Source organism: Panthera tigris, chromosome B1 (assembly GCF_018350195.1).
Source record: "Panthera tigris isolate Pti1 chromosome B1, P.tigris_Pti1_mat1.1, whole genome shotgun sequence".
Classification (NCBI taxonomy): Eukaryota; Metazoa; Chordata; class Mammalia; order Carnivora; family Felidae; genus Panthera; species Panthera tigris.
In genome coordinates, this window is record NC_056663.1 from 141,199,517 (window position 1) to 141,219,094 (window position 19,578).

A 19,578-nucleotide genomic window follows, 5' to 3' on the forward strand; every position below is an offset into this window, starting at 1 on the left:
GCCCCATGTCAGGCTCTGTGCTGATAGCTAGGAGCCTGGAGCCTGCTTCAGATTCTGTGTCCCCACTTTCTCTCTGCCCCTCCCCCACTCATGCTCTGTCTCACCCTCTCTCAAAAATAAATAAATGCTAAAATTTTTTTAAATAAACTTCACATGAATCCTTAATTATTTCAAAATAAAAGAAATCTTGCAGAATGTTCCCTTCAAAAAAATAGCGTCCTAAAAACAGCTTTGGAAATTGAGTTCCAGGATCTTCTATAAGTAGGCAAACAGTTTTTAAAACACAAGCAGGGATAATGAAAACAATTCATAAAAATAAAACAAATTACTCAATTCCATTAAAGTAGTATTAAATACCTACAATGGGCTCAGCATTATGCAATGTCCCACAAGGGATATATAAGATCTAACTATACTCTCAATAAGCTTAGAATGTTAGAGAGCAAAAAATACATATATAGAATAATCAAATAAGATAAAGTACAAGTAATTACCATTGAAGGGCACATGAAAGAATTCTCAAGTACTATTCAAATTTATAAGTTCAACCTATAGAATAAAAAATTATCCATCTGTATATTTAATGCTATTCCTGATACTAGTGCTAAGAACAAGTTTGAAGGACTTGTCACTTAACAGTCACGTTTCAAACAATCAAAAAAAATGGTTATTTAGTAATTTCCATTGTAACTTACTGTTGCTATTTTGGTCTTGAGAAAGTTCTCCCTTTCTTCATCTACCTTAATTTCATGTCCAGTTTTAAATAATTCAAGCATTTTGGGGATGTCACGGCCAATGGACTCTGGTTAGAAAAATTAAAAATCCAAAGTTATCACTACATATAAACAAGTAACAAAAACTACTCAATAAGAGAAACATTCATCGGGTATTAAGATATAGCAAACAAGTTGTGGCAGACAGACTTTAGAGTGGCCCCAAGATGCCCATTTCCTGGTGTTTATGCCCTTTCATGATCTCCACCCCCTGAGTGTAGATGGGTGCTGCAGCTTGCTTCTAAACCAAGAGACAGAATGCTTATATGTACTTGATTACATTACATAAAACTGTAATACCCATCTTGGAGGAGACTCTCTTCTTTACTAGCTTTGAAGAAACAAGCTGCAATGTTGTAAGTAGACATATGAAAAGGGCCACAAGACAAGAAAAGGAAGCCCTCAATCTAGCAACCTGCAAGGAACTGAATCCTGCCAACAATCCACATGAGTCCAAAAGCAGATCCTTCCACAGTCAAGTCTCAGATGAAACCACAGCCCTGATACTTTGAAGCTTTACTAGACACAGAAGCAGAGGACCCAGCTTAGCTGTACACACATTCCTAACAGACAGAAACCACGAGATAGAAAATGTGCTATTTTAAGCCATTAAATTTGTTATAATATTGTTGCACAGTAATAACCAACAGATAAGTATATGCAAGGATGATACTTATCATACTTTAAAAACATTACGGACAGGGGCACATGGGTGGCTCAGTCAGTTGAGCATCCAACTTTGGCTCAGTTCATGATCTCTTTGTGAATTTGAGCCCCGCATCGGGCTCTGTGCTGACAACTCAGAGCCTGGAGCCTGCTTCAGATCCTGTGTCTCCCTCTCTCTCTGCCCCTCCCCCACTTATGCTTTGTCTCTCTCTCTCTCTCAAAAATAAAAAAAAATTTTAAAGTTAAAAAAAATTATAAAAAAAATTAAGGACAAATTAAAATCTGTAAGATTTTTTATGATAAAAAACAGCAAAGTCTTGAAATCTTCTAAGAACTTTTTACTTACTGGTGCACCTAAGTGGCTCCTCTCTCCTTTCTCTCTCTCCTCTCTCTCTGCCTCTCCCCAACTTGGGTTTTCTCTCTCTCTCAAAATAAATAAACTTAAAAAAAAAAGATGGGAGATTTTATACCAAGTTTGTAAGCTGACAACAATGATTTAGGAAAGTGTCTAAGAAAACTGACAATGTAGCAGAGAGAAAGGAGAGGGGAATCCAGTGCACAAATGAAGAGGGTTGGCCTCTGGTATGAAGATAGACTCTTCATTTATAGTGACAGGAAGGAAGGTGTTGTGGTCATAGATTCAGGTTAGTCAAAATAACTCTTGAGCTCTCACTATGTGTAAGGCACTACTCTTAAGAAAGAAATGTAAGTAGAGATACAGATGATTTAACCAGGTACCTGTTTTTTTGTACACCACTATTTGCATCTTGCTGTTTATATTACACTAGTGGTCATATGGTTTAGTACTAGCTACATCAGAATATTATACTAAAAAAGTAGCATTTTATACTAGTTTTTCCATCTGCCCGTCCCTTTTCTCCCTATCAATTACAATTAGATTGTAAGTTCCTTGTGGATAACTGCTTTCATTCACAGTGAAGTGTTCCTGAACAACTCCCCAGATGATCCTTGGAAGTTATATATGCTGAAGATACACTGTGCTCTCTATAGAATGAGATCTTCATGTTGACTTATCATGGGGAGAATTTTTGGAGACATATATGATTGGTGTGTTTTTTGGTAGTCACACATTTCTCATAATATTTATTGTTCTTAAAATAATTCACATTTTCTATGTAGAAAATTGAAAAATTTTCAAGTTATCGTGTCATGAAACATAAAAAACATGTATTTTTATATATTAAATTTGAGTTAAATGTTAATGACTAAACAGTAGGAAGGTGGAGTTTATTTTTGAAGTCTTCAGTGTGACCCTTTGAATATTCTTAATTTTTAACTTGATTTCATTTTTCTCCTTTCTACATCCAGTTCTTTGTCTTTCTACCATAATGGAGGAAAAAGTGACATTAGAATCCAATAAATTTAGTTTCAATTCTTAGCTCTTTTTTCATGTCAGCTTCTGTAGCCATATGAGTAATAATGAGCTGCCTCTAGACTGTGATTATTATTTCTACTGATAAATCTTGAGATTTTCCTAGTTCCTTTTCCTTTTTTATGGTAAAGCAGGTTAAGTGAATTTCACATGAAAGTAGGTAAAAAGTGTGGGGTCCTGGGTAAGAGTCTACCTTCGTTTTCTGGGGCTAGAGTAAAACCTTATTTAGGAGGCGATCCAACATGGGGGAAAAGTAGGGGGACCCAAAGTTCCCTCGTCCCTCAAACACAGCAGTATTGAGGCCAAAGGACTTTGAATTCCAAAAGTCCAAGCTGCAGAGTGACAGAGACGTTTCCAGGGTCCCATGGGGAGAACCTGGCAGGCCATAGGTGCAAGATTGCAAACTGGGAGAGATAAAAAGGGCAACTTAGGCACAGATGGGAGGGATCCCCTTCTGTGGAGACACAAAGGGATAAGAGAGGATGAGGAAGCATAGGACTGTACCTGGACAAGAGAAAAACAACAGACCAGGACACACAAGGATCCAGTCTCTAATTGCAGGGCTTTCTCCACACCAGGGCCGGCTGCCATGTTCAGACACCTGAGGAGGAGGTGAGTCAGCTCTGGGCTCAGTAACTAGTTCAGAGGCACAGTCCACAGTGGGAGAAAGCAATCTACTCCCTGGAGTGCTGTGGGAAGAAGGTATATGACCTTTGAAAGGACAATGACTGCCTGTGCCCGCCAGCCAGAGGCCATATATCGGGGCACAGAGCAGCACTTCCCTGGAACTGGGGTGCATGGAGCGGGGCCCTTTAAGACAGCGGGGCTTAAATCCCAGCCAAGCGCCAGGGAGGCAAGAGAGTCAGTGGAGCAGGACAAACCGTGTGCCCAGCACTGTGAGGCAGCATAGAAGCAACTCTTTCCCAGGACTGGGGCTCACAGGGCAGGATCCTTTAAGACATCAAGGTTTAAATTCCAGCCAAGTGCCAGGGAGGTGCGGGATTAGCGGAATGGGACAAACTGCCTCATTCACACCAGTGGCACTGTGAGGATGGCCTGTACAGAGTGATTTGGGACACCAGGTCTGTGGCAGTGAGACTGGGGTATCATCATTTCTCACCCCATCACCAACAAGGTGGAGCTTCAGGGAACAGACAGCGGGCCCACAGGACCGGCCTACACCAAACCACACCCCTCTGTGCCTGATAACTGCATATGTAGTGGAGCGGGACTGACGCTGACAAACCAGGCATCCCCTTCTCCAGACCTACAAGGGTAGACACGTGAGGGTAGTAGCAGACCTATCTAATGAAACTTGGCAGGCCAGAAAGGAATGGCAGGAAATTATCAATGTGCTGAATAGTAAAAATGTACTGAATCGTTTATCCAGCAAACCTGTCATCCAGATAGAGGAGAGATAAAGGTTTTCCCAGACAAACAAAAACTGAAGGAGTTCATCACCACTAAACCAGCCCTACAACAGATCCTAAAGGGGAATCTGCGAATGGAATGTTGCAAAGATCACAAAGGACCAGAGACATCACTACAAGCATGAAAACTACAGATCACACAGTGACTCTAAATTCATACCTTTCAATAATAACACTGAATTTAAATGGACTAAATGCTCCAATCAAAAGACATAGGGTGTCAGAATGGATAAAAAAAAAAAAACAAGACCCATCTATTTGCTGTCTACAAGAGACCCATTTTAGACGTGAGGACACCTTCAGATTGAAAGTGAGGGGATGGAGAACTATCTATCATGCTACTGGAAGTCAAAGAAAGCTGGAGTAGCCATACTTACATCAGACACACTAGATTTTACACTGAAGGTTGTAAGAAGAGACAAAGAAGGACCTTATATCATAATTACAGGGTCTATTCACTAAGAAGAGCTAACAATTATAAATGTTTATGCACCGAATTCAGGGATACCCAAATACATAAAACAATTAATCACAAACATGAGCAATCTTATTGGTAAGAATGTGGTAACTGCAGGGGACTTTAATATTCCACTTACAACAATGGACAGATCATCTAGACAGAAAATCAATAAAGAAACAACAGCTCTGAATGATACACCGAACCAGATGGACTTGACAAATATATTTAGAACTTTTCATCCTAAAGCAGCAGAATACACATTCTTCTTGAGCTCACATGGAGCATTCTCCAAGACAGATCACATACTGGGTCACAAAACAGCCCTCAATAAATATAAAAGAACTGAGATCATACCATGCACACTTTCAGATCAAAATGCTATAAAACTTGAAATCAACCACAGGAAAAAGTTTGGAAAACCTCCAAATGCATGGAGGTTAAAGAACATCCTACTAAAGAATAAATGGGTCAACCAGGCAATTAAAGAAGAAATTTAAAAATATACGGAAACAAATGAAAATGAAAACACAACAATCCAAAACCTTTGGGATGCAGCAAAGACAGTCCTAAGAAGAAAATACACTGCAATCCAAGCCTATCTCAAGAAACAAGAAAAATCCTAAATATAAAGTGTAACAGCACACCTAAAGGAACTAGAAGCAGAACAGCAAAGAAACCCCAAGGCCAGCAGAGGAAGAAAAATAATAAAGATCACAGCACAAATAAACAATATAGAATGCAAAAACACAGTAGAACAGATCAATGGAAACTAAGAGCTGTTTTTTTAAAAAAAAATAAACAAAATTGATAAACCCCTAGCCCCTAGCCAGACTTCTCAAAAAGAAAAGAGAGAAGACCCAAACAGATAAAATCATGAATGAAAATGGAATTATTACAACCAATCCCTCAGAAATACAAGCAATTAGCAGTGAATACTATGAAAAATTATATGCCAACAAAATGGACAACCTGGAAGAAATGGACAAATCCCTAAATTCCCACACACTTCCAAAACTCAAACGGGAAGAAATAGAAAATTTGAATAGACCCATAACTAGTGAAGAAATTGAATCAGTTATCAAAAATCACCCAACAAATAAGAATCCTTGGCCAGATGGCTTCCCAAGGGAATTCTACCAGACATTTAAAGCAGAGTTAATACCTATTATTCTCAAGCTGTTCCAAAAAATAGAAATGGAAGGAAAACTTCTGGACTCATTCTATGAAGCCAGCACTACCTTGATTCCCAAACCAGACAGAGACCCCTCAAAAAAGGAGACTTAAAGGCCAATATCCCTACTGAACATGGATGTAAAAATTCTCAACAAGATACTAGCAAATCGAAATCAATAGCATATAAAAAGAATTATTCACCATGATCAAGTGGGATTCATTCCTAGGCTACAGGGCTGGTTCAATATTTACAAATCAATGTGATATATCACATTAATAAAAGAAAGGATAAGAACAATATGATCCTCTCAATGGATGCAGAAAAAGCATTTGACAAAATATAGCATCCTTTCTTAATAAAAACCCTCAAGAAAGCTGGGATAGAAGGAACATAACTAAACATCATAAAAGCCATATATGAAAAGCCCACAGCTAATATCATCCTCAATGGGGAAAGACTGAGAGCTTTCCCCCTGAGATCAGGAATACGACAGGGATGTCCACTCACACTACTGTTGTTTAACATAGCGTTGGAAGTCCTAGCATCAGACAACAAAATGAAATTAAAAGTATCAAAATGGGCAAAGAAGTCAAACTTTCAGTTTTCACGAACGACATGATACTCTACATATAAAACCTGAAAGACTCCACCAAAAGGCTGCTAGAACTGATACATGAATTCAGCAATGTCACAGGGTAAAAAATCAATGTACAGAAATGGGTTGCATTTCTATACACCAATAAGAAGGAACAGAAAGAGAAATCAAGAAACTGATCCCATTTACAATTGCACCAAGAACCATAAAATACCTAGGAATAAACCTAACCAAAGATGTAAAAGTTCTATATGCTGAAAACTATAGAAAACTTATGAAGGAAATTGAAGAAGACACAAAGAAATGGAAAAACATTCCATGCTCATGGACTGGAAGAAGAAATATTGTTAAAATGTCAATACTACCCAAAGCTATCTACACATTCAATGCAATACCAATCAAAATTGCACCAGCATTCTTCCTGAAGGTAGAACAAACAATCCTAAAATTTGTACAGAACCACAAAAGACCCCGAATAGCCAAAGTAATACTGAAGAAGAAAACCAATGCAAGAGGCATCACAATCCCAGACTTTAGCCTCTACTACAAAGCTGTAATCATCAAGACAGTGTGGTATTGGCACAAAAACAGACACATAGACCAATGGAATAGAATAGAGAATCCAGAATTGGACCCACAAATGTATGGCCAACTAATCTTTGACAAAGCAGGAAAGAGTATCCAATGGAAAAAAGACAGTCTCTTAAGCAAATGGTGCTGGGAGAAATGAAGAGCAACATGCAGAAGAATGAAACTAGACTGCTTTCTTACACCGTACTCAAAATGGATGAAAAACCTGAATGTGAGACAGGAAACCATCAAAACCCTAGAGGAGAAAGCAGGCAACAACCTCTTTGACCTCAGCCACAGCAATTTCTTACTTGACACATCTCCAAAGGCAAGAGAATTAAAAGCAAAAATGAACTACTGGGACCTCATCAAGACAAAAAGCTTCTGCACAGCAAAGGAAAGCATCAACAAAACTAAAAGGCAACCGACAGATTGGGAAAAGATATTTCCAAATGATGTATTGGATAAAGGGTTGGTATCCAAAATCTATAAAGAACTTACCAAACTCAACACCTGAAAAACAAATGATCCAGTGAAGAAATGGGCAGAAGACATGAATAGACACTTTTCCAAAGAAGACATCCAGATGGCCAACAGACACATGAAAAGATGCTCAATGTCATTCATCATCAGGGAAATACAAATCCAAGTCACACTAAGATACCACCTCACACCAGTCACAGTGGCTAACATCAATAACTCATGAAACAACTGATGCTGGCCAGGATGTAGAGAAACGGGAACCACTTGCACTGTTGGTGGGAATGCAAACTGGTACAGCCGCTCTGGAAAACAGTGTGGAGGTTCCTCAAAAAATTAAAAACAGAACTACCCTGTGACCCAGCAATAGCACTACTAGGAATTTATCCAAGGGATTCATAGGGTCACGTTTACCCCAATGTTTACAGCAGCACTTTCAACAACAGTCAAATTATGGAAAGAGCTTAAATGTCCATCAACTGATGAATGGATAAAGAAGATGTGGTTTATATATACAATGGAATACTACTTAGCAATGAGAAAGAATGAAATCATGCCATTTGTAGCAACATGGATGGAACTGGAAGGCATTACGCTGAGTGAAATCAGTCAGTCAGAGAAGGACAGATATCATGTTTTCACTCATATGTGGGTCTTGAGAAACTTAACGAAGACCATGAGGGAAGGGAAGGGGAAAAAAAAAATTAGTTACAAAAAGAGAGGTAGGGAGGCAAACCAAAAGAGACTCTTAAATACAGAAGACAATTTGAGGATTGTTGGGGGTGGGGGGGAGGGGATGAGGAGAGGTGATGGGCATTGAGAAGGGCACTTGTTGGGATGAGCACTGGGTGTTATAGGTAAGCAATGAACCATGGGAATCTACCCCAAAAACCAAGAGCCCACTTTACACACTGTATATTAGCCAATTTGACAATCAATTATATTTAAAAAACAAAAACAGAAAGAAAATAGATAAAAAGTTTTTATTTTAATTTTTTTTAACATGTATTTATCTTTGAGAGACAGAGAGATAGAGCATGAGCAGGGGAGGGGCAGAGAGAGAGAGGGAGACAAAGAATGTGAAGCAAGCTCCAGGCTCTTAGCTGTCAGCACAGACACGGGGCTTGAACCCACGGACCACGAGATCATGACCTGAGCCAAAGTCACACACTTAACCGACTGAGCCATCCAGGCGCCCCTGTTCTTTTTGTTTTGTTTTGTTTTTAAGTTTATTTATTTCTGAGAGAAAGAGAACAAGCATCAGTGGGGGAGAGGGGGAGAGAGACAGAGGGAAACACACAATCTGAAGCATGCTCCAGGCTCCACACACTGTCAGCACAGAGCCCAGTGCAGGGCTAGAATTCATGAACTGTGAGATCATTACCTGAGTCAAAGTCAGATGTTCAACTGACTGAGCCACCAAGGCACCCCTAAGATGTCCCATCTTAAAATAAAACAAGTCTCCAACTTCATAGTACCTTCCAGCAACCATTCAATGCTTCGCTTAAGATTATAAGTTTTCCTAATAATCCAGTGAAGAAATGAGCAAAAGACATGAATAGACACTTTTCCAAAAAGATATCTACACGGCTAACAGAAACATGAAGAAATGCTCAACATCACTCATCATCAGGGAAATACAAATCAAAACCACAATGAGATACCACCTCACACTGGTCAGACTGGCTAAAATTAACAACTCAGGCAACCACAGATGTTGGCAAGAATGAGGACAAAGAGGAACCCTTTTGCACTGCTGGTGGGAATATAAACTGGTACAGCCACTCTGGGAAACAGTATGGAGGTTCCTCAAAAAATTAAAAATAGAACTACCATATGACCCAGCAATTGCACTACTAGGTATTTATCCAAAGGATGCAGGTGTGCTGTTTCGAAGGGACACATGCACCCCAATGATTATAGCAGCACTATCAACAATAGCCAAAGTATGGAAAGAGCCCAAATGTCCATCGACAAACAAATGGATAAAGATGTGGCATATACATATATACAATGGAGTATTATTTGGCAATCAGAAAGAATGAAAACTTGCCATTTGCAACAACGTGGATATAACTATAGTGTGTTATGCTAAGTGAAATTAGTCAGAGAAAGACAAATACCATATGACTTCACTCATGTGGAATTTAAGATACAAAACAGACTAACATAAGGGATGGGAAGCAAAAATAATATAAAAACAAGGAGGAAGACAAAACATAAGAGATTCTTCAATATAGGGAACAAACTAAGCACTGGAAGGGTTGTGAGAGGTGGGATGGGCTAAATGGGCAAGGGGCATTAAGGAGGACACTTGTTAGGATGAGCACTGGGTGTTATATTTAGGGGATGAATCACCAGATTCTAGTCTTTAAATCATTATTGCACTATTAAGTTAACTAACTTGGATATAAATTAAAAAAAAAAAAAGTATAACTTTTCGAAACAGCTGTCTCTCCTTTCTCTATTTCCTCTCCTTCTATTTTCTCTTAAACCTACTTCAATCAAGTTATCATCCACTGAAAATAGTACCGTCAAGGTCTCCAATAATCTTCACAATGAAAAATCCAATTATCATTTCTCAGTGCTCCTCTCACTTGACCTGTCAAGAGCATTTCACAGTATATCTCTACTTTTCCTAAAATACTCTGACTTGTTGTCTGAAACATACTCTCACTGGCTATTCCACTCAATATTGTTGGCCGAGCCACCACCCTCACCTAGGTGATATACAAAGATTAAATTACCTCAGGGCTCAGTCATTTGACTTCTCTTTCTATTCAATCACATATGGCTTTAAAGACCATTTATCCTCTGATAACTGCCAAACTTATATATCCAGACACAACTTTTCTCATGATCTCCAATCACCTACTCGATATCTCTATCTAAATGTAGGTAGGTAATTCGTAAGGAGTACAAAAGGACAAATGTTTGCTCAAGGAATGAACAAAGGGGCTCCTGGGTGGCTCAGTTGGTTAAGCGTATGACTTTGGCTCAGTCATGATCTCACGGCTTGTGGATTCAAGCCCCGTGTCAGGCTCTGTGCTGACAGTTCAGAGCCTAGAGCCTGCTTTGGATTCTGTGTCTCCCTCTCTCTCTGCCCCTCCCCCATTCATGCTCTGTCTCTCTCAAAAATGAATAATTTTTTTTAAAAGTTAAAAAAAAATGAACAAATTAATGACTTCATAATTTTGAGTCTGATATCATAGTGATGTTTAATGATGGATATGAAAGAATACAGCTTGAGAAGAAAACAGAAATAGTTCTGCGTTAAAACATACTGAAGTGAAGGTTCTGACAGAATATTGAAAACATACAGTGTACAGTTAGAATCAGAAACCAGAACAGAGTGATAGATTGAGGGTAATGATGCAGATTTTAGCTTTTAGGCCAATTCCATCCCAAAACAAATAAAATCTTCTTCCTTTGACCCTACATATTCCTTTTTCTATATCTTTATCTTCTACCAAAGCTTGTTAATGTTAATTTGCATTTACGCAATGACCAAGATGTTGAGCATCATCTCAAATGAATGGCCATTCGAAGATCTTATTTTATAAGCTGCCTGTTTAGTTCTTTTGTCCCTTTTTGAAAAGGTGGGTTGATAGTCTTCTTACTGAGTTATAAGAATTCTCTGTATTCTGGATATAAATCTTTTGTCTGATATATGCATGGCAAATATTTTACCCTCATCTGTGGCTTTTTGTTTTCTTAGTGGTGTCTTTTCATGAGCAAAGTTTTTAATTTTTATAGTCCAATTTAGCAATTTCTTCTTCTGTGGCTTATGCTTTTTGTGTCCTAAGAAATCTTTGCCTAATCCAAGACCATAAAAATTTTCTTCTAGAAATTTTTCTTCTAGAATTTCATGGCTTTAGCCATTACAATTAGATATGTGTCCATTTTTAATTAATTTTTGTGTTTGATGTGAGGAAAAGGATATCTAGTATTTCAGAAACATTCATTGAAAACTATTCTTTCCCCATATAACCTTGGTACCTTTACCAAAAATCAGTTCTCCCTTAGGCTTGGGTCTATTTTTTTTTAACTTTCAATATTTGATCTATCCTTATGCCATATCACACTTTCCTGATTACAGCAGCACTAAAAGCCAGTGCAAGTAATGCAAGTCCTCCAATTCTGTTCTTCCTTTTTAAAATCATTTTTTATTCCAAGTCCTTTGTATTTCCACTTACATATTAGAAAAAGTTTGTCAATTTCCAAAAAAAAGAAATAAAAAAGTTTTTTAAGCTTTCTGGGAGCTTGATTAGGACTGCACTAAATCTATAGAAAATCTAGGGAAAATTCCCTCTTAACAGTATCATCCTTCAAATCCATGGCAATGCCATGGCCCTTTCCTGATACTTTCAGCAACATTTAGCAGTTTTCTGTGAGAAGGGCTTGTACATCTTTTGCTAAATTTATTCCTAAGTATTTTATTTGACTTTTTTATGCTCTTATGAAAGGAACTCTTTTATAAATTTCACTTTGACTAGCTATTGCTAATATAGAAATACAGTTGACTTTGTGTATTTATCTTATATATTGTAACCTCAACTAAATTCATTTAGTATTCACTCACTTAAGATCATAACTTCTGGGTATAAAGACAGTTTTATTTCCTCCTTTCCCATATGTAGGCCCTTTATTTCACTGACCTTCAATACAATGTTGAACATAAGTGATGAGAGTAGAAATCTTTACCATTCCTGATTTTAAGTAGAAAGCATTCAGTCTTAAAATGAATGCATCGCTAAGAATGATATGAGCTGTTCATTTTTCATAGATGTGCTTTTTCAAGTTGAAGTTCACATCTATTCCTAATATTCTGAGTTCTTAGCATGAATGGCTGTTAGATTTTGTTAAATGTTTTCCTTGCATCTACTGAGATGATCTTAAGGTCTATGTCCTTTATTAGCATGATATATATTGATGTTCAGGTGCTAAACCAACTTTGTAATCCTAGAATAAACCTTATTAGTTAATATTCACTAACCTTTATAGACATTCATACATATATACATAATACTGGACTCAATTTGCTAATATTTTGTTAAGAATTTGTGCTTCTGGGGCACCTGGATGGCTCAGTTGGTTAAGCATCCAACTCTTGATTTCAGCTCAGGTCAGATCTCACAGTCGGGGATCAAACCCTGCATCAGGTTCCATGTTGAGTGTGGAGCCTGCTTGGTCTCTCTCCCTCCCTCCCCCTCTTTCTCTCTAAAAAAATAAATAAATAAATACGTTTAAAAAAAAAAAAAAAGAATTTGTGCTTCTATGCTTATGAGAGATATTGGTCTGTAGTTTTCTTGTGATGTCCTTGTCTACTTTTGATACCAGGGTAATGCTGAGCTCATTAGAGTTGGTTAAGTGTTCCTTCCCCACTATTTCTTTAAAAGGTTGTGAAGGATTGGTGTTATTTTTGCATTAAATGTTGGATAGAATTCACTGGTAAGAAGTCATGTGACCCTGAACTTTTCACAGTGGGAAGCTGTAAATTACTACATGAATTTTTTTAGTTGATATAGATCTATGTAGCTTTTCTATTATCTTTTTAACACTTTGGTGATTTGGGTCTTACAAAGAATTTGCCCATTTCATTGGCATAAGGTTGTTCCTAACAGTCCTTGTCTTAAAAGTCTATTTTGCCTGGTATTAATATAGTCAATCAAAGTCACTAACGCTTAACTGTTTTCACGGTATATTTTTACCTGTCATTTTACTTTCAGTCTATGTGTATGTTTGAATATAGTGTGTCTCCTGTACACACCATATAACTGAATTGTTTCTTCTTTGTTTTATAATCTCTGCCTTTTGGTTGGAGTGTTCATTCACCCTGTTTCCAATTAACAAAACTATAGATATGGCTGGATTTGGGTCTTTATTTTGATGTGTTTTCTATTTCTCTTATCTCATATGTTCCTCTATTCTTCCTGTACTGCCTTTCCTTCTTTAAGCAAAAATATTTTAGTGTAAGTTTTTAATTTTTTATTCCTCTACTTAGTTTTAATCTTCTCTCTTTGTGTATGTTTTTTACTTGCTTCAGATATTACAATGTGCACATTTATCTACCACAACCTACTTCATCTTAATAGTGACTTCCAGGAAAACAGAATAAATTTGTGCCAACCTATCTTCATCTTCCCTCTGTGACCTGATATTATGATCATGCTCAAACCTGTTTCACCTCCTGTATATTTCATAATATACACTGAGCTAGTCAAGACAGAAATTAGGGAATCATTATAGATCCTCTCTCTCCTTTACCTCCTGCATCTAATCAGTAGTTCCTATTGACTCTACCTCCTCAATATCTCACAACAGCCTTCCTCTTCTCCGTCTTCATTGCCACTGCTCAGATTCTGTCCTTACTCATCTTGTACTTAGCCTACTGCATTAGCCTCCTACTGGTCTCTGTTCTTTGAGTTTCATCATTTTCCCATTCCTACCTTATCACTTACACAGCTTCTACATATAGTCATTCTTATATGCAAATCTTAGACTATTCTTCTGAACAATATTTTTCAATGGCTCCCAACTGCAAAAACGATAAAATCTAATCTCCACAGTACGTCACACAAAGCCTTCCAAGATCTGGCCCACTGCCTATCACTGTCTAACCCCACTGACCACCGCTATCTGATAAAACATTATGTACCAAATGACAGAAAGGTATTTATAATTTCCTGAACACAACTGAATTTCTCATTCTTCTGTGCATTAGTACAAGCCATTTTCTCTACCTGGAATGTCCTCCAGGTAGAAAATACTTATTCATGCTTAACCTCTCAATTTAACTGCTATCTTCCTTATATAATTTGATTCTACAAAGTATTCCCTCACTTCTCTCAGCACTTTGGAGACTGTGCTCTAGGACACTTTCTGCATTTTAGTGCAGCAGTTTGTTCTCGTCTCTCTCACCTCTCAATTTTTAACTCCTTCAAAATGGGAACTATCTTTTTGCTTTCAACCCTCAGTACTAAGTGCACTGCATGGCACATAGTAGGTACTCAATTATTATGTGCTTATTCAATAAATAAGCTATGAAGGTAGAAATGATTTATGAAGGCATGAAAAATAATGAATACCCCCTAAAGTAATTACAAGAAAAAACAGCTACCTTAGGAACTGTAGGGAGCCAATTATTGAGGTTCATTTATATTATGTACTTCTCACGGGGCCTGTGCTAAACTTGCATACATTATAACAAAACACTACAGAAAGATGTTATCATGAAACCCATTATGCAGATGAACAGAGGCACAAAAATGTTAGGTAAACTGGTTCAAGGTCACAGCAAGTGATAAATCCAAGACTGAGAGAAGTTTATGTTAACCACTATCCTAATGTTTTTCAGTATAGCCCAATGTTAAATCTTCACTGCTGTTTCTGGGGCTCTGCTATCCCTTATTGCTATGTAATTGCTCTCCTCTTTTTTCATTTTCTCTTTTCTTTGTACTTTTATGTTCTTTACTTCTCTCTTTTTTCTTTCTTCTTTTCCCTTTCTCTCTCTAATTCTATCAATTTCCATAATGACATAATCAGAACTAAACTATATGATCAGATATTTTACCCTAATATTCTCTTTTCTTCCTTAAGAACATTATGGGGAAGAAGCAAGTAGAATAAAAGAAGATAGGGAGGACAAAGAAGGAATAGCTAGTGAGAAAGGAGGCAAGTTAAGATTGTACAGTATAAAAGAAAGTTTCAAGAAGCAAAAAAATAAAAACAGATCTGTGAATGTGGCAAAAGAAAGAATGATGATTATTATTGGCAGCAACATTTTAGCTGAATCACTGAAATCAATATTACACTGTATGTTAACTAAAATTTATATAATAAAAAATAAATAAATATGAGACCTAAAACCATTAAACTCCCAGAAGAAAACATAGGCAGTAATCTCTTTGACACCAATCTTCGCAACATTTTTCTAGATATTTCTCCTCAGGCAAGGGAAACAAAGAAAAATAATCTAAGGGAACCACCCCCAAAAATAATAACCTTTTGCACAGTGAAGAAAATCATCAACAAAACAAAAAGGCAACCTATTGAATAGGAGAAGATATTTGCAAATGATGTAACTGCTGGTGGGTTAACATACAAAATCTATAAAGACCTTATACAACTGAACACCAGAAAAACAACCCAATTAAAAAATGGGCAGAGGGGGTGTCTGGGTAGCTCAGTCAATTGAGCGCCAGACTCTTGATTTCGGCTCAGATCATGATCTCACAATTCGTGGGTTCGAGTCCCGCATCGGGTTCTGCACTGACAATGCAGAGCCTGCCTGGGATTCTCTCTCTTCCTCCCTCCCTCTGCCCTTCCCCCTCTTGTTCTCTCTGTCACTCTCTCAAAATAAATAAACTTTAAAAAAGTAAATAAGAATAAAACTAATTTTTTAAAAAATGGGCAGAGGACTTGAGTAGACATTTTTCCAAAGAAGACATGCAGAAGGCCAAAAGATACATGAAAAGATGCTCAACATCACTAATTATAGGGAAATGCAAATCAATACCACAATGAGATATCACCTTAAACCATAAGAATGGCTAGAATCAAAAACACAGGAAATAACAAGTGCTGGGGAGGATGTGGTGAAAAAAGAACCTTTGTGCCCCGTTCGTAGGAATGTGAATTGGTGTAGCCCCTGTGGAAAACAGTATGGGGTTCCTCAAAAAAACTAAAGATACAAATACCACACAATTCAGTAATTCCACTGCTGGGTATTTACCCAAAGAAAATGAAAATGCTAATTTAAAGAAATATATATGGACCTCTATGTTTATTGCCGTGTTATTTACAATAGCCAAGATGTAGAAGCAACCCAAGTGTCCACCAATAGATGAATGGATAAAGAAGGTGTGGTATATAGATACAATGGAATGTTACTCAGCCATAAAAAGTTATGAGATCTTGCCATTTGTGACAACATGGATGGACTAAGGGGGTATTATGCTAAGTGAAATAAGTCAAATAAAGAAAGGCAAATACCATATGATTTCATTTGTATGTGTAATCTAAAAAAACAAAACAAACAAAAAAGCAGAAACAACCCATAAATACAGAGAACAATATGGTGGTTGCCAGAGGGGAGGAGGGAGATGGGTAAAGGGGGGAGTGGGAGGTACAGGCTTCCAGGTGTGGAATGAGTAAGTCATAAGGATGAAAGGCACGGCATAGAGAATACAGTCAATGATACTGTAACAGAAAAAAAAAAAAAAAACCTAAAAATGCTACTAACAGGGATGTTCTAAAAAATATAAAAACCTGTAATAATTAAAAATACAGTGATAATGGGAAGTGGGAGGTAATAGTTTCTATAGGATAGTCATGGAAGGCCTCTCTATTTAGGTGATATTTGAATGAGAAAGTGAGCCAGGCAAATAAGCAAAGAGCATTATAGACAGATGGGCCAGTAAGTACTCCAAAGACCAGAGAAGAGAGAACATTCAGTGTGTGTGAGGAAGGGCAAGGAGGCTAGAGTAAAGTAAATGAAAGAAAGAGTAATAGAATCAGCTGTAATATATCCAGAATTCATCTATAATTATAATTATTCCTAATCATCACTGGAGTCTTTCATACATAAATAGTCTTTAAAGTAATACATGAGGGGGGAAATTCTGAAAAATTTCAAATTCATTACTGTGCAAAAATTTGCTATGTCTTAGCATTTTTTAAAATATAACCAAAGAGTTCTAAGTGTTTTGACAATGCAAGCAATATTCTTAAGTACAGCATGTCACTCAATAAGTTAAAAATACTGCACATTAGGTTTCAATACATTTACATCCACTATTCTCAAATATGATGCAACACCAACTTCCATACAGAAAGCAGTGTCCTACTCAGTAATATGTGAATACTCTTTGGACAAGTCTGCTGCAACATTCTTTTGTCAAGACTCCAACTGGAGCACTGATGTTCAATTCTAAGAGCAATGTGTTAAAAGGAACACACATTAGTGAGTCCAATTTCCTAATCATGTCCTTTTTCCATCTACCTGCCAATAACTTAGCATGGTTTAAAAGAACTCAACTATTTCCAATCCTCTCTCCCCCTCTCTCTGCCCCTCCCTCCTCCAGTCATGTGAGCTCAGTCTCTCAAAAATTTTTTAAAAATTTAAAAAAAAACTCAACTATTTCCATATATGCCATAATACCCCCAATGCATTAATATGTGTAATAAAAAACTAATTCCATTAAGTCAAGATATTTTTCATACTCATATTTTTTTGTTTAGTAAGTGCTAAAAAATTGGTTAGCAATAAAAAATTTATAATATCAACAAAACAGATCTTTATTAGAGATGAAAGAATTTCAGAGGACACTTACATTGGCAGGGGGGAAGCTAGTGGACAAGCAAACTGAAGCCCAATTTCTTCAAGAAATTTAAAAAGCGAGTTTTAGATGTCTTTTTTTTTTTAAATAAAAAAGAAATAATACTAGGAATAAAAGCCAAATATGCATTTGAAAAACAGAGAACTTGCCTACAGTTACGTAAGCAATTAAAATAAAATGAATAAAAATGCAGCATTAAACATGCTGCAAAATGTGCACACTCAATCCAGCCAAGACAGTTACACCCACTCCCATTAGTAAAACAAAATGTAAGACAAAATGGGAAACTAATGAGCTCAGCTGCAGGGGCTTGTTTGTTTGTTTTTTAATTTCATCCATTTGCTCAAAACATAGTTTCTATTTTACCCTAAAGTCTTTTGTTGGATATAAGGGGAATCAAATGTTCCTAAACAAAAATAGGAATAAGCTCTGAAAATGCATAATACAAGCCTCATTTGTTCTAATGCACATCTGGTGTATTCTGTCTTAACATCTTTGACAGGTTAATCATTTGTCTTCATGTTTAAAGAACACAAGTGTTTTGCCAGTGCTGTTAAACAGATCCTGAGGGGGGCAGGGGTGAAAAGAAAATGTTAGAGAAAGGTCTATTTTTTCAAGATGCTTTAAGTAAGTGGCAGTGGGGCTACATATCTAGAAAACTTGAGCGTGGTATACAGAAGCTATAACTCATTATGAAAGTAGGAAATAAAGTCAATTAATAAAAATAAACATTTTATAATGTTTTTATTTATTTTTGAGAGAGAGAGAGAGAGACAGAGCGTAAATGGGGGAGGGGCAGAGAAAGAGGGAGACACAGAATCTGAAGCAGGCTCTAGGCTCTGAGCTATCAGTACAGAGCCCAACACAGGGCTAGGACCCACAAACCACAAGATCATGACGTGAGCCAAAGTGGGGTGCTTTAACCGACTGAGCCCACTCAGGCAGCCAAAAATAAACATTAGGGACACTTTTCTTATTTGAAATAAATAAGGTATTTGAAAACCTTCCAGGCTACAAAACAATAGTCTCAAGCTTTATGATGCAAATGGTAATATAAAAACTCAAGGCTAAAGAATAAAGAAAATAGGGGCCAAAAGGATTATTCAGAAAATGGATAAAGTAGCAAAGGTGACAAAATTAATTTCTGTGAAAAATCAGTTCACTGCCCAAAGCAAGGAGATGGCTGGATACTGATATATTTGGTATCCAGTTTCAGTTTGAATTGACTATATTTAGTATGTTTGGTTTTAGTGAGCTTGAATTTAATTAGAAACTACAAAAAATATGAGAAATATTTTCATCCAATTCAACTATGATTCTGGTTTAAATTTTAAAATAACATTCAGTTTCAAGTCTTACTTAGGAAAGAACAGAAGTCTGATTCCATGACAACAAACACTACTGTAATGGATATCCCTAATAAAAACAACCAAATTCAGTCCGATATCTAACAACGATGTGTTATTCAATGCAAGTTAACAAACATAAACAAACAAAACTCTAGGACAAGAAAATAATTGGACAGTCACTTGAATTTGCTTAAAGTACTGAACATGATCTATAATTCAGGTGTTAGTGGTTCATGTATGATGACTTTTAGAATTTTTTTTTAGCTCAACTTGAGTTGAAATTTGAATACAGTCTACTAAAACAATTTTAAAATATTTGTTCTGTTTACACTATAAAATTTTATCCAA

At 36.9% G+C, this 19,578-nt stretch overlaps 1 protein-coding gene across 1 annotated transcript in view; it reads right to left on the reverse strand.

The window, feature by feature from the left end:
* Positions 1-19,578, reverse strand: part of MRPL1 (mitochondrial ribosomal protein L1) — a 97,722-nt gene that overhangs the window by 42,706 nt on the left and 35,438 nt on the right. The window contains exon 7 of the mRNA XM_007074790.3: positions 696-802. Within this exon, the coding sequence (XP_007074852.1) occupies positions 696-802 (107 nt within the window). The remainder of the gene's footprint in view (positions 1-695; positions 803-19,578) is intronic.